At 45.1% G+C, this 18,506-nt stretch overlaps 1 protein-coding gene across 1 annotated transcript in view; it reads left to right on the top strand.

Annotated features, from left to right (window-relative positions):
• Nucleotides 1–18,506, top strand: part of sgsm2 (small G protein signaling modulator 2) — a gene marked incomplete at both ends in the record, with an annotated part of 105,227 nt that overhangs the window by 63,944 nt on the left and 22,777 nt on the right. The window contains 9 exons of the mRNA XM_079246645.1: nt 7,207–7,374; nt 7,956–8,023; nt 9,806–9,954; nt 10,037–10,171; nt 11,853–11,977; nt 12,053–12,120; nt 12,349–12,512; nt 13,783–13,915; nt 14,058–14,192. Of these exons, the coding sequence (XP_079102771.1) occupies nt 7,207–7,374; nt 7,956–8,023; nt 9,806–9,954; nt 10,037–10,171; nt 11,853–11,977; nt 12,053–12,120; nt 12,349–12,512; nt 13,783–13,915; nt 14,058–14,192 (1,145 nt within the window). The remainder of the gene's footprint in view (nt 1–7,206; nt 7,375–7,955; nt 8,024–9,805; nt 9,955–10,036; nt 10,172–11,852; nt 11,978–12,052; nt 12,121–12,348; nt 12,513–13,782; nt 13,916–14,057; nt 14,193–18,506) is intronic.

The following is an 18,506-nucleotide window of genomic DNA, read 5'->3' as shown; positions in this document are numbered from 1 at the left end:
GGACTGGATGGTAAAAATCAGGAAATTATGGTGTTTTTTCCATGAAGATGTGAATATTAAGATGGAAGTCACCGTGAGAGGAAGACTTGTGCTCTGCAAGCGAAGACTTCTTTATAAGCATTTAGCGAGTAGAGGAAGCTGTGCATGAGCAGAGGACTCGCTGATGGACTGCAGCAGGTCTGTCTGCAGGAATCAGCTAATTAGTCTGCAAAGAGGCTGAAGTGACACAGATTTACTTCCTCCAGCCGCGCCGAAAGACTGGCGCAGGAATCTGGCAGTCTGAGACCAAACAATGTCTGATGTGTCATCCTGACACGAGGAATTCAGAATTACAGCCCCGTTCCAAAAAACATAAGCTCTGTGGAAAATGTAAATACTAACACAGAAACAATGATTTATACATGTCAGCAGGTCATCTGTTCCTCCCAGTACAAGATAAACATCAGATCAAATCCAGGAACCTCTGCGGAGTCGGATCCATGTTTCCCATCAGATGATAAAATGTCTTTCATCAGCAGAATTCTGCTGCACGACGTTTAACTGGGACCAGAAAACATGAACACATCACGCCGGGTTTAGCTTCTCTCCACCGGCTGCCTGGACGTTTTAGAATTGGTTTTAAGATCTTATCGTTTGTTTTTAAAGCTTTAAATGGACCGGCCCCTCGATACATTACCGAATGCCCCCAAATCTACACCTCAGTCGCACCTTGAGGTCTCAGGACCAGTCCCAGCTTGTGGTGCCTAAGACGAGACTTAAGACTAGAGGGGACGGGGCGTTCTCCGTGGTCGGTCCGAGGCTCTGGACTCTGCCCCTCCATGTCCGAGCTGCCCCCACAGTGGAGAGCTTTAAGTCTCTTCTAAAGGCCCACTTTTATATTTTGGCTTTTAACACTGTGTGAGTTGTGTGTCTTTTATTTGTTTTATTTTTCCTTTTAATTATTTTATTGGGTATTTATCTATTTTTAATTGTTTTACCTGTTTTTATTGTCGTCACACATTATTTCATTTAATTTTTATTTTGTGATATCGACTCTGCAGCACTTTGGCGACATTCTGCTTTTAAAAATGTGCTTTATAAATAAAGTGGTTTGGATCAGACATGATGTTTATCTTCTGCTGGGAAGAAAATACGACCTGATGACGGCTGGAAATCACTTAATTCTGTTACACAGCATCACTTTCCTTCTATCCATCCATTTTCTAAACCACTTGTTCCAGTAAAGGGTAGCTGGAGTCTATCCCAGTAATCACTGGGCGAGAGGCAGGTTCACCTGGACAGGTCACCAGTCCATCGCAGTCCCACACAGAGACAACCATTTACACTCACACACACTCCTAGGGACAATTTAGAGTAACCAGTTAACCTAACATCATGTCTTTGGATGGTGGGAGGAAGCTGGAGAACCCGGATAGAACCCACACATACAGGAGAACCTGCAAACTCCACACAGAGAGACAACTGTTTGTTATATCAGAGATCTTTACTGTACATTTAAGTGTAGATTACCAGCGCTGACGCTGTGATGCCTGTATATATGTGACAAACTATGTAATCTATTGTCTATTTCTCCATGTTTTAGCTTCTTCTGGTTCTATTTCATGTCTTTTTTACTTTATTCCTTCTACATATAATGATTTTTGCACATAACTGTTAATATTTGATGGAAAACACTTTATGCTGTCCAGTAAATGAAATTACCTCTACAAATCAACGTGCTCTGACTAATCAGGCTCTCCAGCCACCGCAGACCAGGTCTGGATGTACTAAAATGTGTGCAAACTCACTGCACATGCAAAAAATGTACAACAGCTCACTGAGGGTTGCGTCTTTCATGGGGCAAAGCAGCACATCTGCAGCAATGAATATGCAATATAGGTGTTCACACGCTATTCTGCATGTTGGGAGGACAAAATGTAAATATATTAATAGTCTGTCAATATATTTACATATATTAACATACATGCATTTATATTTAGTATATTTGTTAATAAACAGTCTGTAATTACCCACATGTCTGTGGTTATTGTTACAAGAAGGAGAAACAAAGCAAGGAGACACAGAGAACATGTTTTCCATGTGTGTGAATATTTTTGGATGAATGAGGAAAAACAGTCACTTAAACATGTGGCTTATCCCGTATTTTAGAGCAGTTGGAAGAACTCAGGGTGAATTTGTAGAGGAGTTACACATAAATGACAGAAGCCTGCACTGTTTTGCGTCTGGGTCATTCCAGCATACAATAGCTGTCACAGCTGGTATTCTCTGTTTTCCAAATGTTCATCCAAGTCGTGTTTTTATCCAGCAGTGGATTTTCCTGATTAAAGGATGCAGATGATGGCATCAATGTGCCGCTTGTGCCCACTGCATACACATTTGTTGAATGTGTGTCTGTGATGCCAAAGGCATAATTACCAACGATGTGGCAAAATCTCTTAGGTTAGTTTTATTTATTTATTATAATATTTTATTTATTTAGTCAGTCAGTTTTAAAAACAGTCTTCTGTTCTCCAAGCTGCGAACTGGTTATTTTTAGACGATTGGCTAATAGGTAGGTCTGGTAAAAACTTAGTAAAAATAAACGAGGCCTGCATTAAAACCAGAGACTGTCATGTTCATTCATGTTTTCTTGCTTTTTTAAGGTGACAGCACATACAACCTACAGCCCACCTGTTTTATTTGCAGATCTTTTATTATACGCTAGTATTTAGTATGTTCACCTTCTAATGTCTCGACAACACCTTGTTCCTTCATCCACTTCTCGTCGTTTAACGACGGCATTAACTTTGTCATATATTTGCTCCCATACAGAGTTTCTTTGTGTAGCAGACAAATGTCAAGATTGTAGTCATTTAAGTGTTTTTCAGCACCTCCACCTCCAATTAGGGTCAAATTTCCTTTTGCTCTCTCTCTCCAAACTCTCCAAACGTAAACCACAAAACATGCAAGACCCTCATTTAAATAGGGTCTGTGCGTTGCCACCCATTTATGCAATCACTCTTATTAAATCACCCACAAACCGCGGTTCAGCTTCACGTGCAAAGTTTTAGATTGCACATGCAGATTACAACACGCAGGTTAGTACATCTGGCCCCATGTGTACGCCAACAGAAACTGGTGTTATATCAGGAAAGTTCACTAAAAACATTTTTCCTCAGTTTAATTTCATGGAAATGGTGCAAAATAAAGTTGACAGCAGAGAAATGCGTATCTGTGCAGCCTCTGTGAATTTTGTTCTTTCTTCTGTGATATTTCAGACATTTTGTTTCAGTTTGGTCCTCTGCACAGCTAACTGAACTCTTGCAATACATGAAGCTGAAACCTGAATTCTGAAATATGTAGAAGTTCCTGTTTCATGTTAGAGATGCGACAGACTCCCTGCAGGAACGGAAGAGTTCATTTTCTTTTGCATTCTGTGTCTGATATCCTGATGATATCCTGAGGAGTGCTGTAAACACACCCTTGCTGAGTGGTTGGGGACTGCAAAAATCGTGACTTCGTTGAAACCCTTCTTGTGCACAGCCAGACACACACACACAAAGACACACACATGGCTGCTGAGATCGTGACTGTGCACCCCCCTCCTTCAGCACAGACCCATAAACACAGCCTCATTAACTGGGAGATGTGTGAGCGTTTTTCTGATTGCTGTTGAACACTCAGATCAAACTCAGCCGGCAGTGAAAGTGTTTGAGCTTCAGTCCGACATCAGTCATCTGCCTCCAAACTCGTGAAACTCTTCGTCTGACTGATGTTTCACATAATGTGGCACCTTTTCTCACAGATCAGTGAGCGATTACATGTCATAAACATTGATGAGATGGAATAAATTACAGGAAGCAGTGGGCTATTATGCTGTTAAACGCTACCTCCTGGCAAAATGATGCCCTTCATTATTTACCCTGACATGCTTACTTGGACATATTTTAATAAATTCACAAAGGCTTTGAAAGCTATTTTAACCTCCTCTTGAAAAGGTCTCTGGTTCCTGCCTCCTGTCTGAAATGACAAACCCTAAATAAATTACATTGATCTCCACAACTACAAGGGCTGAATGCAAAATCTTAGTCTCGACAGAAAGCTGAGACGTGTGAGGTTACTACAGATATGTCAGAATCAAAATATGTTCCACCATGCCAGAGTAAATTCACCAGGAACACAGTAGGACATGTAAATGTTATCTCCTCCTAACAGAAAACCCCATAACATTCAGTGGAAACCAGAAGATAACAGATCTGTTCATCTAGGAATGAGTAAAGTCATATCTGATGAGGAGTTGTTAACAGCAGAAGGTAAAAAGTGTTTTTAGGTGTTTAATGAAAATTTGGATCAAAATAACAAAATGGTTCCTTCTCTCCAGAACCTCGTGGCCACAGCAGGGACTTTTCTAACTTTGGTCACAAATTAAATTGAATCTCCATGAGAATCTCCCGTTCCACCTCATCACCATGAGAATCTCCCGTTCCACCTCATCATGATGAGAATCTCCTGTTCCACCTCATCATGATGAGAATCTCCCGTTCCACCTCATCATGATGAGAATCTCCCGTTCCACCTCATCACCATGAGAATCTCCCGTTCCACCACATCACCATGAGAATCTCCCGTTCTGGAATCTCCTGTTCCACCTCATCACCATGAGAATCTCCTGTTCCACCTCATCATGATGAGAATCTCCCGTTCCACCTCATCATGATGAGAATCTCCCGTTCCACCTCATCATGATGATAATCTCCCGTTCCACCACATCACCATGAGAATCTCCCGTTCCACCTCATGATGAGAATCTCCTGTTCCACCTCATCATGATGAGAATCTCCCGTTCCACCTCATCATGATGAGAATCTCCCGTTCCACCTCATCACCATGAGAATCTCCCGTTCCACCTCATCACCATGAGAATCTCCTGTTCCACCTCATCATGATGAGAATCTCCCGTTCCACCTCATCATGATGAGATTCTCCCGTTCCACCTCATCACCATGAGAATCTCCCGTTCCACCACATCACCATGAGAATCTCCCGTTCTGGAATCTCCTGTTCCACCTCATCACCATGAGAATCTCCTGTTCCACCTCATCATGATGAGAATCTCCCGTTCCACCTCATCATGATGAGAATCTCCCGTTCCACCTCATCATGATGAGAATCTCCCGTTCCACCTCATCATGATGAGAATCTCCCGTTCCACCTCATCACCATGAGAATCTCCCGTTCCACCTCATCACGATGAGAATCTCCCGTTCCACCTCATCACGATGAGAATCTCCCGTTCCACCTCATCACGATGAGAATCTCCCGTTCCACCTCATCACGATGAGAATCTCCCATTCCACCTCATCATGATGAGAATCTCCCGTTCCACCTCATCACCATGAGAATCTCCTGTTCCACCTCATCACCATGAGAATCTCCTGTTCCACCTCATCATGATGAGAATCTCCCGTTCCACCACATCACCATGAGAATCTCCCGTTCCACCTCATCACCATGAGAATCTCCTGTTCCACCACATCACCATGAGAATCTCCCGTTCCACCTCATCACGATGAGAAGACTCCCGTTCCACCTCATCACCATAAGGATCTCCCGTTCCACCTCATCATGATGAGAATCTCCTGTTCCACCACATCATGATGAGAATCTCCCGTTCCACCACATCACGATGAGAATCTCCCGTTCCACCTCATCACCATGAGAATCTCCCGTTCCACCTCATCATGATGAGAATCTCCCGTTCCACCTCATCATGAGAATCTCCCGTTCCACCTCATCATGATGAGAATCTCCCGTTCCACCTCATCACCATGAGAATCTCTCGTTCCACCTCATCACCATGAGAATCTCCCGTTCCACCTCATCATGATGAGAATCTCCCGTTCCACCTCATCACCATGAGAATCTCCCGTTCCACCTCATCACCATGAGAATCTCCCGTTCCACCTCATCACCATGAGAATCTCCTGTTCCACCTCATCATGATGAGAATCTCCCGTTCCACCTCATCATGATGAGAATCTCCCGTTCCACCTCATCATGATGAGAATCTCCCGTTCCACCTCATCACCATGAGAATCTCCCGTTCCACCTCATCACCATGAGAATCTCCCGTTCCACCTCATCACGATGAGAATCTCCCGTTCCACCTCATCACGATGAGAATCTCCCGTTCCACCTCATCACCATGAGAATCTCTCGTTCCACCTCATCACCATGAGAATCTCCCGTTCCACCTCATCATGATGAGAATCTCCCGTTCCACCTCATCACCATGAGAATCTCCCGTTCCACCTCATCACCATGAGAATCTCCCGTTCCACCTCATCATGATGAGAATCTCCCGTTCCACCTCATCATGAGAATCTCCCGTTCCACCTCATCATGATGAGAATCTCCCATTCCACCTCATCACCATGAGAATCTCCCGTTCCACCTCATCACCATGAGAATCTCCCGTTCCACCTCATCACCATGAGAATCTCCTGTTCCACCTCATCACCATGAGAATCTCCCGTTCCACCTCATCACCATGAGAATCTCCCGTTCCACCTCATCACCATGAGAATCTCCCATTCCACCTCATCACCATGAGAATCTCCCGTTCCACCTCATCACCATGAGAATCTCCCGTTCCACCTCATCACCATGAGAATCTCCCGTTCCACCTCATCATGATGAGAACCTCCTGTTCCACCTCATCATGATGAGAACCTCCCGTTCCACCAACATCCCAAAACTGCTCTGCTGGATGTAGATCTGGTGACTGTGGAGGCCGTTGGAGGACAGTGAACTCATCGTCATGGTGGAGATGATGTGAGCTTTGTGACATGGTGCATCATCCTGCTGGAAGTTTCCATCAGAAGATGCTACACTGTGTTTAGAAAGGGATGGACATGGTCCCGTTGATCCTGATGATCCATGTTCTCATGACGTTTCCAGCAGATTCTGATCCTACTATCTGAGTGTGAAGCTGAAATGGATCCTGAGTGAATTCCAGTAGATCAGCAGTTTCTGAAACACCATGTTCAAAGTCACCTAAATCCCATCTTCCTCGTTCTGATGCTGATAAAATGGACAGTGTGTGTACATGTTATACTGTATCTGACCCCATTTGTATGATCGGACTGAGTGACGTGATGTCTGAAGCTCCTTCAGTCGTTAAACTTGAAAAAACTAACTGTTAATATTGGTGACCTGTGTCCACAGGAGAACCCAGAGTGTGGGTCATGAACCTCTGAGGAGACAAGGTTCCTCCACCACAAGTCGGCCCCCGCAGCCCCTCTCCGCCCAGGCCATCAAGCACATCTGGGTCCGCACGGCGCTCTTTGAAAAGGTTCTGGATAAGATAATCCAGTACATCGTGGACAACTCCAGGTGATGTTTGTTTCTTTGTGGTGATTTGATAAACTGTCCACATCGTATGGAGGGTAAAGGAGGAAAATCCACCTAAGATCTGAGCCCCGATGTGCTGCTCTTCCTGACAGTTTGGACGCTATAGTGACAACATGTTCAGACTGCGGTGCCATTTGTCTCATTTGATGTGGGACCCAGTAAATGTCAGCGTCTGGGTCAAGGCTTTAGAAATAAAGAGCAGCTGGAGATTATCTATTACAGGTCCTGACTTCTGGATGTGTTCATGTTACATGGAGGATGGCGTTTCATCTCCTGGGAAAATAATGTCACAAAGCTTCATATCTGTAGAGTAAATAACATCCTAATTCTGAAATATATAAGTAGATTCTGTAATGGATCTGTGATGACAGCAGATCTGCGATGAGCAGAATAGTTTTCATGTAACAGGCTAGGTAGCGCTAGCTGCGGCTACAGGCCATCTGCACCATGCAGCAGCATCATCAGTGTGATTCTTACCTCTTTCTACGATTGTTGAAAGTCTTTCTGGAAAAAGAAGTATGTGCAGATGAGTTCATGTTCTTCCTTCTTTGGTATTCCTGCAGTAAATACTATGAAAGGGACGCTTTGATGCACGACCCCGTCTTCGGGCCCATCTTAGCAGCTCTCCTGGGTGAGTATGGTCCCAAAAAGTTGTCCGTTAGTGGTTCTAAAACCACTAAAAGCACAAAACCACGTAGGGTTTTGTATACGCTGCACATCCAAAATGAAAAGGTCACACATCAAATTTTGTATTGATGATGGGGAATCAGACCTCCAGCACATCCAAATGATCCTCCATGGGGTTCAGGTCTGGACTCTGTGGTGGACGGTCCAGTTGTGGAAATGATGCCACCTGTTCCCTGAACCACTTTCACAATCTGAGCCCCATGAATCCTGGAGGAACATGGAATAACCTACTCATTCCAATAAGGTAGTCAGCTGACCCTGAATCTAGACCTGAACCTAGACCTGAATCTAGACCTGAACTAATGCCTCTTTTCCATTAGTCTCAACTTGTCTCAGCTTAACTCAGCTTAATTGTATCCATCTGTTGGAACCACTTCCAGTCTCGTCTATTTGATCCATTCTGATCATTGTGGTCCTTGACCTGCCGAAAGTCACTTTTGAGCTTTTTCAGCTCCTCTCGACGCTGCTGAAAACTCCATTGCTAGCCGTAGACATTGAGTCAGAAAGCTCTTGATAGATTTTTTTCATTTTGTGTCGCTCCATCTAGTTCCCTCTGTATCCTTTCCTCAGCAACCAAAGAAATGTCTCCACCTCATTGTTGGACCATGGAACAGACTTTTGTTTGTCACATAATATAAACAGCTTGCTAGTTGGAGTCGCTCTTTCAGGGAAACGGCTCCCTGACCTCTGATTGGCCATGCCCCTGACCAATAGCAGCATGCAATCTGGCGACGTCACGCACAACCTGACTCAGCTCGCTTAGAACCTGGACTGAGGAGTTACAAATAAAGTACTGGTAAACAGGTATGAAAGCCTTGTGGAGAACCCTAAAAACCAAGCCGAGGCAAGTTGAGATGAGCTGATACTGATGGAAAAGGGCCAATAGACCTGGACCTAGACTTGATCCTAGACCTGAGGAACTGCAGCAACCCCAGATCATAGACTTCCCCCACAGGCTTGTACAGTAACACTAGACATGATGTCTGCATCACTTCATCGGCCTCTCTTCTTACCCTGATGCTCCATCACTCTGGAACAGGGTCCATCTGGACTCATCAGACCACATGACCTTCTTCCGGGTCCAGAATCCAGTCTTTCTGCTTTTCCTCCTGTTCTCCTCTCTGATCAGTGGTTTTCTTCTGGCTCCACAGCTGTTCAGTCTCATTGTTCACGTGGAAATGTTCTTACTTTCACTATGAAACCTGGTCCTGAGTTCTACTGTAGTTTTTCTTCCATCTGGTTCCAGCAGACGTTCCAGTGATCACCATCACCATCATTCAGGATGTTTTTCCAGCACATTTCTTCCTGGAAGACGATGCTTCCCCACCATCCTTCCAGCTTTTAATGCTGTGTTGGACACTTCTGAACCCAGTTCTAGTAGTTTCTGCATCTCCTGACATGTTTTCTCTGCTGGATGTCGATGATCTGACCCTTCTGGAACAGACTAACATCTTTTTGTCTTCCCATTTGCTTGTTTAAGAAATGAGAACCTGCTCATTGCATCAGCTGTTGCAGCTGAATCAGCATCCAACAGGAGGTTCTTTGCGTATTTGGTGACTTCTGTTTTGGAGGTGCAATGTATCCATAAATAAATAAATTAATAATCTAAATGTTATTTGTGTGGTTCAGAAGCCTAATTTCTATTATTTCATACACAACTAAATGTTTCTGGACTTTACTGATAGAAAAAGGAGAGAGTTGATTCATGGTGTTTTGTGTGTTTTAGTGGGACCCTGTGCTCTGGAGTACACCAAGCTGAAAACCTCCGATCATTTCTGGACAGACCCCTCAGCCAACGAGCTGGTCCAGCGCCACCGTATCCACGGGGCCCACCGGGGACAGGATGCATCAGCGGGCCGCCGGCCTGCTCTGGGGGTGAATGTGAAAGCATTTCTGAGGATTGCAGGTCTATTTGTTCTTATTTTTCCTCAGTTTACTGGATAAAAATCTTTTCCAGATCCGCAAGAGGCAATCCAGCGGCAGCATGTCGGAGGACAGGTTTGCTGCATCAGCGAGGGAGTATGTGGAGTCACTTCACCAAAACTCCAGAACGCACCTGCTATATGGCAAAAACAATGTCATGGTGCAGCCGGTATGAAAGCAGTCCATATCTTACTGACCACATTTTACAGACTGTACCTTTACAGATGCTCCTGACCAAGACGGGAAATTGTAGCTGCTCCTCACACCAACTCTTTAATGGTGTCCACCAGGTCCCCAGGTCCTTATTTACTAACTTCCATCCCACAAATAAAATTTAGTGCAATAAAAATCTGTATTTATGAAGCACGTTAGAGAGTAATCAGCTGTTGATAAATTACATGACCTTGCTGTTATGTGGTATTTACATTCAGAAACCACCTGACTTCTGCTGAACCTAAAACCAACCAAACATCTCTGTTCAATGTTTTACTCAGGGTGGGGCTCTGTTCAAGACGTCTGACCTCAGAACCCCACAAGAGGGACAGGAAATAGTTGAGACTGATGATTGAGATTAGTTGGATGGATGGACGGATGATGGAAGTTGGATAGATGAATGGATGGATGGATGGATGGATGGATGGATCAATGGTTGATGGATGGATGGACGGATGGATGGATGGATGGAGGATAGATGAATGGTTGATGAATGGATGGATGGATGGATTAATGGTTGATGGATGGATGGATAAATGTTTGATGGATGAATGGTTGATGGATGGATGGATGAATGGTAGATGGATGGATGGATGAATGGTGGATGGATGGATGAATGGATGGATGGATGGATAAATGGTGGATGGATGGATGAATGGTTGATGGATGGATGGACAGATGGATGGATGAATGGTAGATGGATGGATTGATGGATGGATGGATAAATGGTGGATGGATGGATGAATGGTTGATGGATGGATGGATGAATGGTAGATGGATGGATTGATTGATAGATGGATGGATGGATGAAAGTTGGTTTGTTGGATGGATGAATGGGTTGATGGATGGATGGATTGATGGTTGATGTATGGATGGATGGATGGATGGATGAAAGTTGGTTTGTTGGATGGATAAAAGTTGGTTTGTTGGATGGATGAATGGGTTGATGGATGGATGGATTGATGGATGACAGATGGATGGATGGATGGATGGATGGATAAATGATGGATGGATGGATGAAAGTTGGATGGATGGATGAATGGGTTGATGGATGGATGGAAGATAGATGGATGGATGAATGGGTTGATGGATGGATGGATGGATTGATGGATGACAGATGGATGAATGGGTTGATGGATGGATGGAAGATTGATGGATGGATGGATGGATAAATGGTGGATGGATGGATGAATTGTTGATGGATGGATGGACAGATGGATGGATGAATGGTAGATGGATGGATTGATGGATGATGATGAATTGATAGATGGATGGGTGGATTGATAGATGGATGGATGGATGAAAGTTGGTTTGTTGGATAGATGAATGGGTTGATGGATGGATGGAAGATTGATGGATGACGGATGGATGAATGGGTTGATAGATGGATGGAAGATTGATGGATGGATGGATGGATGGATTGATGGATGACGGATGGATGGATTGATGGTTGATTGATGGATGGATGGATGATGGATGAAGGGAGAGTAAAAGTGTAGGGATACTGGTGTGAACTGATTGGATGAAGCAGGTAGATCAGGTGACCTGAGGTCTGACGGAGGCGTCGGCTTCATCCTGAAGGAGTTACCTTCTGGTTAAGCACAGCTTGACAAACGCCTCCTCTTCCTCCTCTCCAGAAGAAGGACATGGAGGTGTTGCGGGGCTACCTGTCCCTCCACCAGGCTGGAGATAACCTCACTCTGAAGTGGACACCCAACCAGCTGATCAACGGGACTCTGGGAGACTGCGACCTGGAGAAGAGGTAAGCAAATAGAAGCTCCTGACGGAGGACGTCTGCAGCAGCTCTCCAAGCTTTCCTAAACGTCCTGTCTTCCAGCATCTACTGGGACTATGCACTGACCGTTCCTCTACGCCAGATCGTCTGCATCCACTGTCACCAGCGCCGTGAGTACTGCCTCATCTGCAGAGCATGTCATTCTGTAAGCCAGATCCGGCTACTGATCTCCCGTCCCGATGGCGTGTTAGTGGCCAGTCCAGGTGGTAACTCGCACCTCCCATAAGTCTTAGCAACGCTTTTTCACCTCCTCTCCTTTCACCTCCTTACACTTACATGTGTGTGCACAGTAGGTTTCTGTAACCCTCACATGCCTGCTCTTGTTTTCGGTTTTCCAGCTGACTGTGGGGGAACGCTGGTTCTGGTGAGCCAGGATGGGATACAGCGGCCCCCCCTGCACTTCCCCCCTGGTGGGCACCTCCTGGCCTTTCTCTCCTGTCTGGAAACGGGACTGCTGCCTCGGGGTCAACTGGAGCCGCCTCTGTGGTCCCAGAAAGGCAAGGTAACAACCCATCAAGTCTTTTATCTACTGTGTTCACATTAACATGTTTACAAGATCATGGTGTCGCTATGGAAACCACCTGTTTGGACCAGATCTTTCACTCAATCATCCTGAGGTGTACCTGGAGACAGTGGAGAGGAAAACCTCCATCAGGACCAGAACCAGGAAGGAAAACCTCCATCAGGACCAGAAAAAGGAAGGAAAACCTCCATCAGGACCAGAACCTTGAAGGAAAACCTCCATCAAGACCAGAACCAGGAAGGAAACTAGAGCAGGATCTCGTTCTTCCTGAAACCAAACTAGGATTTGGTTCCTCTTGAAGCCAGACTAGGATCTGGTTCTGCTTCCTGAAACCAGACTGGGATCTGGTTCTGCTTCCTGAAACCAGGCTGGGATCTGGTTCTGGTTCCTGAAACCAGGCTGGGATCTGGTTCTGGTTCCTGAAACCAGACTGGGATCTGGTTCTGCTTCCTGAAACCAGACTAGGATCTGGTTCTGCTTCCTGAAACCAGACTGGGATCTGGTTCTGCTTCCTGAAACCAGACTGGGATCTGGTTCTGCTTCCTGAAACCAGGCTGGGATCTGGTTCTGGTTCCTGAAACCAGACTGGGATCTGGTTCTGCTTCCTGAAACCAGACTAGGATCTGGTTCTGCTTCCTGAAACCAGACTGGGATCTGGTTCTGCTTCCTGAAACCGGACTAGGATCTGGTTCTGCTTCCTGAAACCGGACTAGGATCTGGTTCTGCTTCCTGAAACCAGACTGGGATCTGGTTCTGCTTCCTGAAACCGGACTAGGATCTGGTTCTGCTTCCTGAAACCGGACTAGGATCTGGTTCTGGATCCTGAAGTCAGACTGGGATCTGGTTCTGCTTCCTGAAGCCAGACTGGGATCTGGTTCCACAGAGAGAACTGAAGGTTCTGCTTTAGAACCTGGAGGAACCAGCAGTAAACCTGGAGACTTTTCAGAACAACAATCAGGAATTCCAGTCTGGAAGCAGCAGATCCATGGAGCAGTTTTCCGGCATCGCTCTGAGACAGGATCATTCTGGGAATGTTACGTAGGTGGAAGAAGGTTCTAGAAACCTGTTTTATTTGGGAGTCAAAGGACAGATCCTGGTCCAGCATAAGTCTGAGTTTCCTCCTGGAAGGTGAAAGTAATTCCATATCCGGACAGAGTCTTCCTGACGTGTTCAGGTCTGATCCTACCGTCCAGTTCCTGCAGCTTCCTGAACTTTGCTTCTTCTTCAGGTTTTCCTGTTTGTCTTGCAGGGAAAAGTTTTTCCTAAACTGAGGAAGAGGAGCAGCTCTGCCAGACTCATCGACCAGGACAGGAACGGAGACGAGCAGACCGCCGCCGACTACGTCTTTCGCATCGTCTACCCTGGATACCGATATGATGCCAGTAAGTACCAGTTTGAGGAGCTGGTGGTCCCTGCTCCATGATTTCCCCCCCTCCCAGGCTGCTCTCCTCCCCCCCTACAATGGTCTTCCCAGGCTAGTAGGGTTTTTAACTCTGTTCTCTGTTGTTTTACTGGTGTAAGCAGTCACTATAAACTACCACCACACCACGGGCAGCCGCGCTCCGTCGCTGGACGACGACGAGGAAGAGGAAGATAGGCTCCATGCTATGATCTCAATGATCTGCTCGCGGAACCTCACAGACCCTAATGTCATGAAAGGTTTTTATCACCTTAACACACCCACCAAACCCCACCGCCCCAACCCTGAGACCTCACCCCGGCTTCAGACACCCCGCCTCGTCCCACCCCATCGTGTCCTCGCTCCTTCCTGTTCCATCCCCAGCTTCGTCTGCCTGTGTGTGTGCTGCCTGAAGCTGAGCCCAACAGTGAGGAGATGGGGGGGCTTTACGGGGCTAGATGTGGGGAAGTAAACGTGCTTATCTGAGACGGTGGTGGATGTAAGGACTGGATGCAAGCAGCAGGTTGTTGATGGAAGGAGGTTCTGCTTGTCAATCAAAGTGATTTCTGAAGAGCAGGACTGACAGTAAGCATGGAACGCATCATTTACCAGTAAACCTCATCTGTTGTCTCCACTGGGGTCAGGGTGACCTTCTGTCTCTTTAACAGTGTTACCACCATGTCATCAGGTCGTATTTTATTCCCAGTAGAAGAAAAACATCATGTCAGATGATGAAACCGAGACGTTTTATTGTCTGATTTGAGCTGATTGTGAATCTTGTACTGGTGACCAGTTCTCCTGTTCCACCATCAGGATGTGGTCCAGCATGGTGGAACCTGGAAGGTCTTCCCTGAAAGAGACGTTGTCTGGATGGGAGCAGATGTTTCAGCATTGATGGAGCTTCCCAGATGTGGAAGCTGCCCACGCCATCGGCACTAATGCAACCCCATCCCATCAGAGATGCAGGCTGATAACAAGCTGGATGCTCCCTCTCCTCTTTAGTCTGCAGGACACGCCGTCCATGCTGTCCACAAACTATTCCACATCTTCATCCAGGTTTCCACTCAGAACATTTTAAATGAGCTTTGGTCCAGAGAAGACGGCGTGTTTCTGGATCCTCTTCACATATGATGGAGCTTTGACCTGCATGTGTGGATTTCAGCCTGAACTGGGTTCACACTGGTTTCTGGAAGCTTCCCAAGTCCATGCACTGGTTTCCAGTACAGAATCATGTCTGCTTTTATTGCAGAATATCACCAGCATGCAGAAATTCCTCTGTAAAAGTTGTTCCAGAGTTTTTAGATCCAGTTTGTCTCATACTGGTGAAATTCTGTCCATCTTTCCATCTGAGAGACTCTGCCTCTCTGAAATGCTCCTTTTATGCCCGTCATGTTACTGACCAGTTGCCAGTTAACAGGAAGCTGATGGGTCAGAACTGGGAGCTGATGGTCAGAACTGGTAGATGATGGGTCAGAACTGGGAGGTGATGGGTCAGAACTGGTAGATGATGGGTCAGAACTGGGAGTTGATGGGTCAGAACTGGTAGATGATGGGTCAGAACTGGGAGGTGATGGGTCAGAACTGGTAGATGATGGGTCAGAACTGGGAGGTGATGGGTCAGAACTGGTAGATGATGGGTCAGAACTGGGAGCTGATGGGGGACACGATCAGAGGTAAAAGGGAAACTGGTTTCTTGGCCTGCATTATTCAGGTTTGATGCAGAATGAATGTTTCCATTTCTGTTTCTGCAAATGATCTGAAACAACAGTTTTAGCTTTCCTGAGCTTCCTGAGTCCAAAACCCAGCAGTCTGATGTATCTTTGGAAGGAATATATGGATGTGTAGCATTTATTTAGTCAGGTTTTACATGCACAACCTGCAGAATTCCCCCCTGCTTTGTCACCATGTGAACACACAACTGTACGTTATTTTTTCTGCAAGCAAAGCGATCATCCAAGTCTCACACCATTATTATGCAAGCAGTCTAAAAGCAGGGCTTAGTTGATCCAGATGTCACACTGTCCCATCCAATCTGCCCAAAGTTTTCAATTCACAATCAATTACAGGCTCCTTCATAAATAAGGTTATAAAATGAAGATCCTGTTGTTAGGAAAAGGTGTCTTAATAATCAGGATATTATCAGACTTGTAGGTAATCCCCCCCAGTTTTGACTAAAGCTGTTCATATAGATAACCAGAATCCCATTAGGTCAGATTTTCTTCCCAGTAGAAGATAAACATCATGTCAGACGATGAAACTGAGACGTTTTATCATCTGATGGAAAACATGAATCTGATGCAGAAACACATCTGGAAACATCTGGAACAGGAGCAACAAAAGGCTAGAAAAGTAACATCTGGAGGAACATCTGACAACCTATCAGATTAATTATCAACAGGTCGGTAACATGGCTGGTATAAAAGGAGCATTTCAGAGAGGCAGAGACTCTCAGATGGAAAGATGGACAGAGCTTCACCAGTCTGAGACAAACTGGATCTGAACAACTGAGGATCCCTGATGAGGATCAATAAAAAAAATCAGAAACATTCCTCTCCCAAGACGGCAGCAGATGCTCTCCTCACTTCCCAAATGTTTACAGACACATGTTAGAAGAAGATGAGATGCTAACAATGCTAAACATCATCCTGGAACTGCTTTTTATACATGCTAACACATGCTAATAATGCTAACCAACATCCTGGAACAACTTTTATGCATATTAACACATGCTAAGATATGCTAACAATGCTAAACATTATCCTGGAACTGCTTTTTATACATGCTAAGATATGCTAATAATGCTAACCATCATCCTGGAACAACTTTTATGCATATTAACACATGCTAACAACGCTAAACATTATCCTGGAACTGCTTTTTATACATGCTAAGAGATGCTAATAATGCTAAATATCATCCTGGAACAACTTTTATGCATATTAACACATGCTAACACATGCTAAACATTGTCCTGGAACTGCTTTTTACACATGCTAACAATGTTAAATATCATCCTTGAACTGCTTTTTACACAAGCTATTAATGCTAACCATCATCCTGGAACAACTTTTATGCATATTAACACATGCTAACAATGCTAAACATTGTCCTGGAACTGCTTTTTACACATGCTAACAATGCTAAATATCATCCTTGAACTGCTTTTTACACAAGCTATTAATGCTAACCATCATCCTGGAACAACTTTTATGCATATTAACACATGCTAACAATGCTAAACATTGTCCTGGAACTGCATGATGTTTGTTGTCTACTGGGAAGAAAATATGACCTGGTGAGATTTATCTTGATTACTTTTTGGTTTTATTTATGTTTTTTTTATCTGGAGCTGGTGGTTATTTTTAATTTCCCTCGGAACAACATTTGGATTGGCCAAGTCTCTTTATACACAGAGGAACAAACAGGAACTGTACTTCACCTCTCTCCACCCAGAATGAAACTTGTCCAGGTCTTTGCAGCACGTAAAAGTCCGAGCAGCTCATCCCTGCAGCGCTGACAGCTGCAGGACTTCTCGGGGGTGTAGCTTCTCAGCACTGTTGGGTTTACAAGAATTGCTTCACTTATTTGCTTTTTATTACAGTCTCTGTTTTTCTTTCCTTCTTTAAAGCGACTTAACTCTTCCTGATTTGAGTTCTTTCATTTCTCACGTGCAACATGCTTGAGAGTTTCTGCATGGGATGATGCACCTGTTTCACTGTTTTTGTTTTGAAAAGCAACTTCTGTGTTTCTGCGTATTTGTGATGGAAACTCCTCTCACAGTCTCTTCTGTTTGTTTTTGGTTTCTCTCTCTGAGTTGTTTCTGCTCTGTTCGTGCAGTCGTTTGCTGCGATGCTGTTCACTGTAATTCTTCACTAACCCCGCCACCCCACCCTGTCCTCGCCCCCCTCCTCCACCTCCTCTCATTACGGTCCTGTGGGGTTCCGCAGTAGTAGAGACGTGGAGTCCTTGTGTGGCCGGGGTCGCTTTATACCGAGCCCTAAACCAGTTGTTGACCACATCTAGTCCCAAAGTAAAGAGGGGAGAGGCCGAATGTTGGTCTCGCTCCACATTTTTTCTGTTTCTTTTTCTTCTTTTGTTCTTGAAATTCTTTGTTTTTGGGGTTATTGAACAACCAAAGCGCAGCTTCATATTTATGACAGGTCATCAGCTCCAACCTGAAGAATTAAGGTGAAGAGCATTTATCTGATGTTGAACTTCTGATTTTTTTTCTTCTCTTTGTGCCTTTTTACTGGTGTCCATGTGTTGTGGTTGATTCTGAGATTTCTTTTGGTGTCTCCCGTCTTTTTCTGGCTTTATGCATCCTGCATGGTCTGAGTGTGAGCCTCTCCCCTGCCCTGACCGCACCACCCCTCTGTCAACTCCTTCACCTCCTCTCCCCGTCCTCCCTTCCACCTCGCCTCTGTCCTGTCCTTCTGAAGCGTCCTCTGTGAGTGATAAACTGTAAACCAGCATGAATTCCCAGCATCCTCTCTGCCTCTCCATCCCACGGCTCTCTTCCTGCTTCCTTCCATTTTTGGTTTAATCTCTCCTGCAGTTGCTCGGCTCTCACATGA

This window comes from Telmatherina bonti (assembly GCF_933228915.1).
Source record: "Telmatherina bonti genome assembly, chromosome: 9".
Classification (NCBI taxonomy): Eukaryota; Metazoa; Chordata; class Actinopteri; order Atheriniformes; family Telmatherinidae; genus Telmatherina; species Telmatherina bonti.
This window is presented reverse-complemented; position numbering and strand designations above follow the sequence as displayed.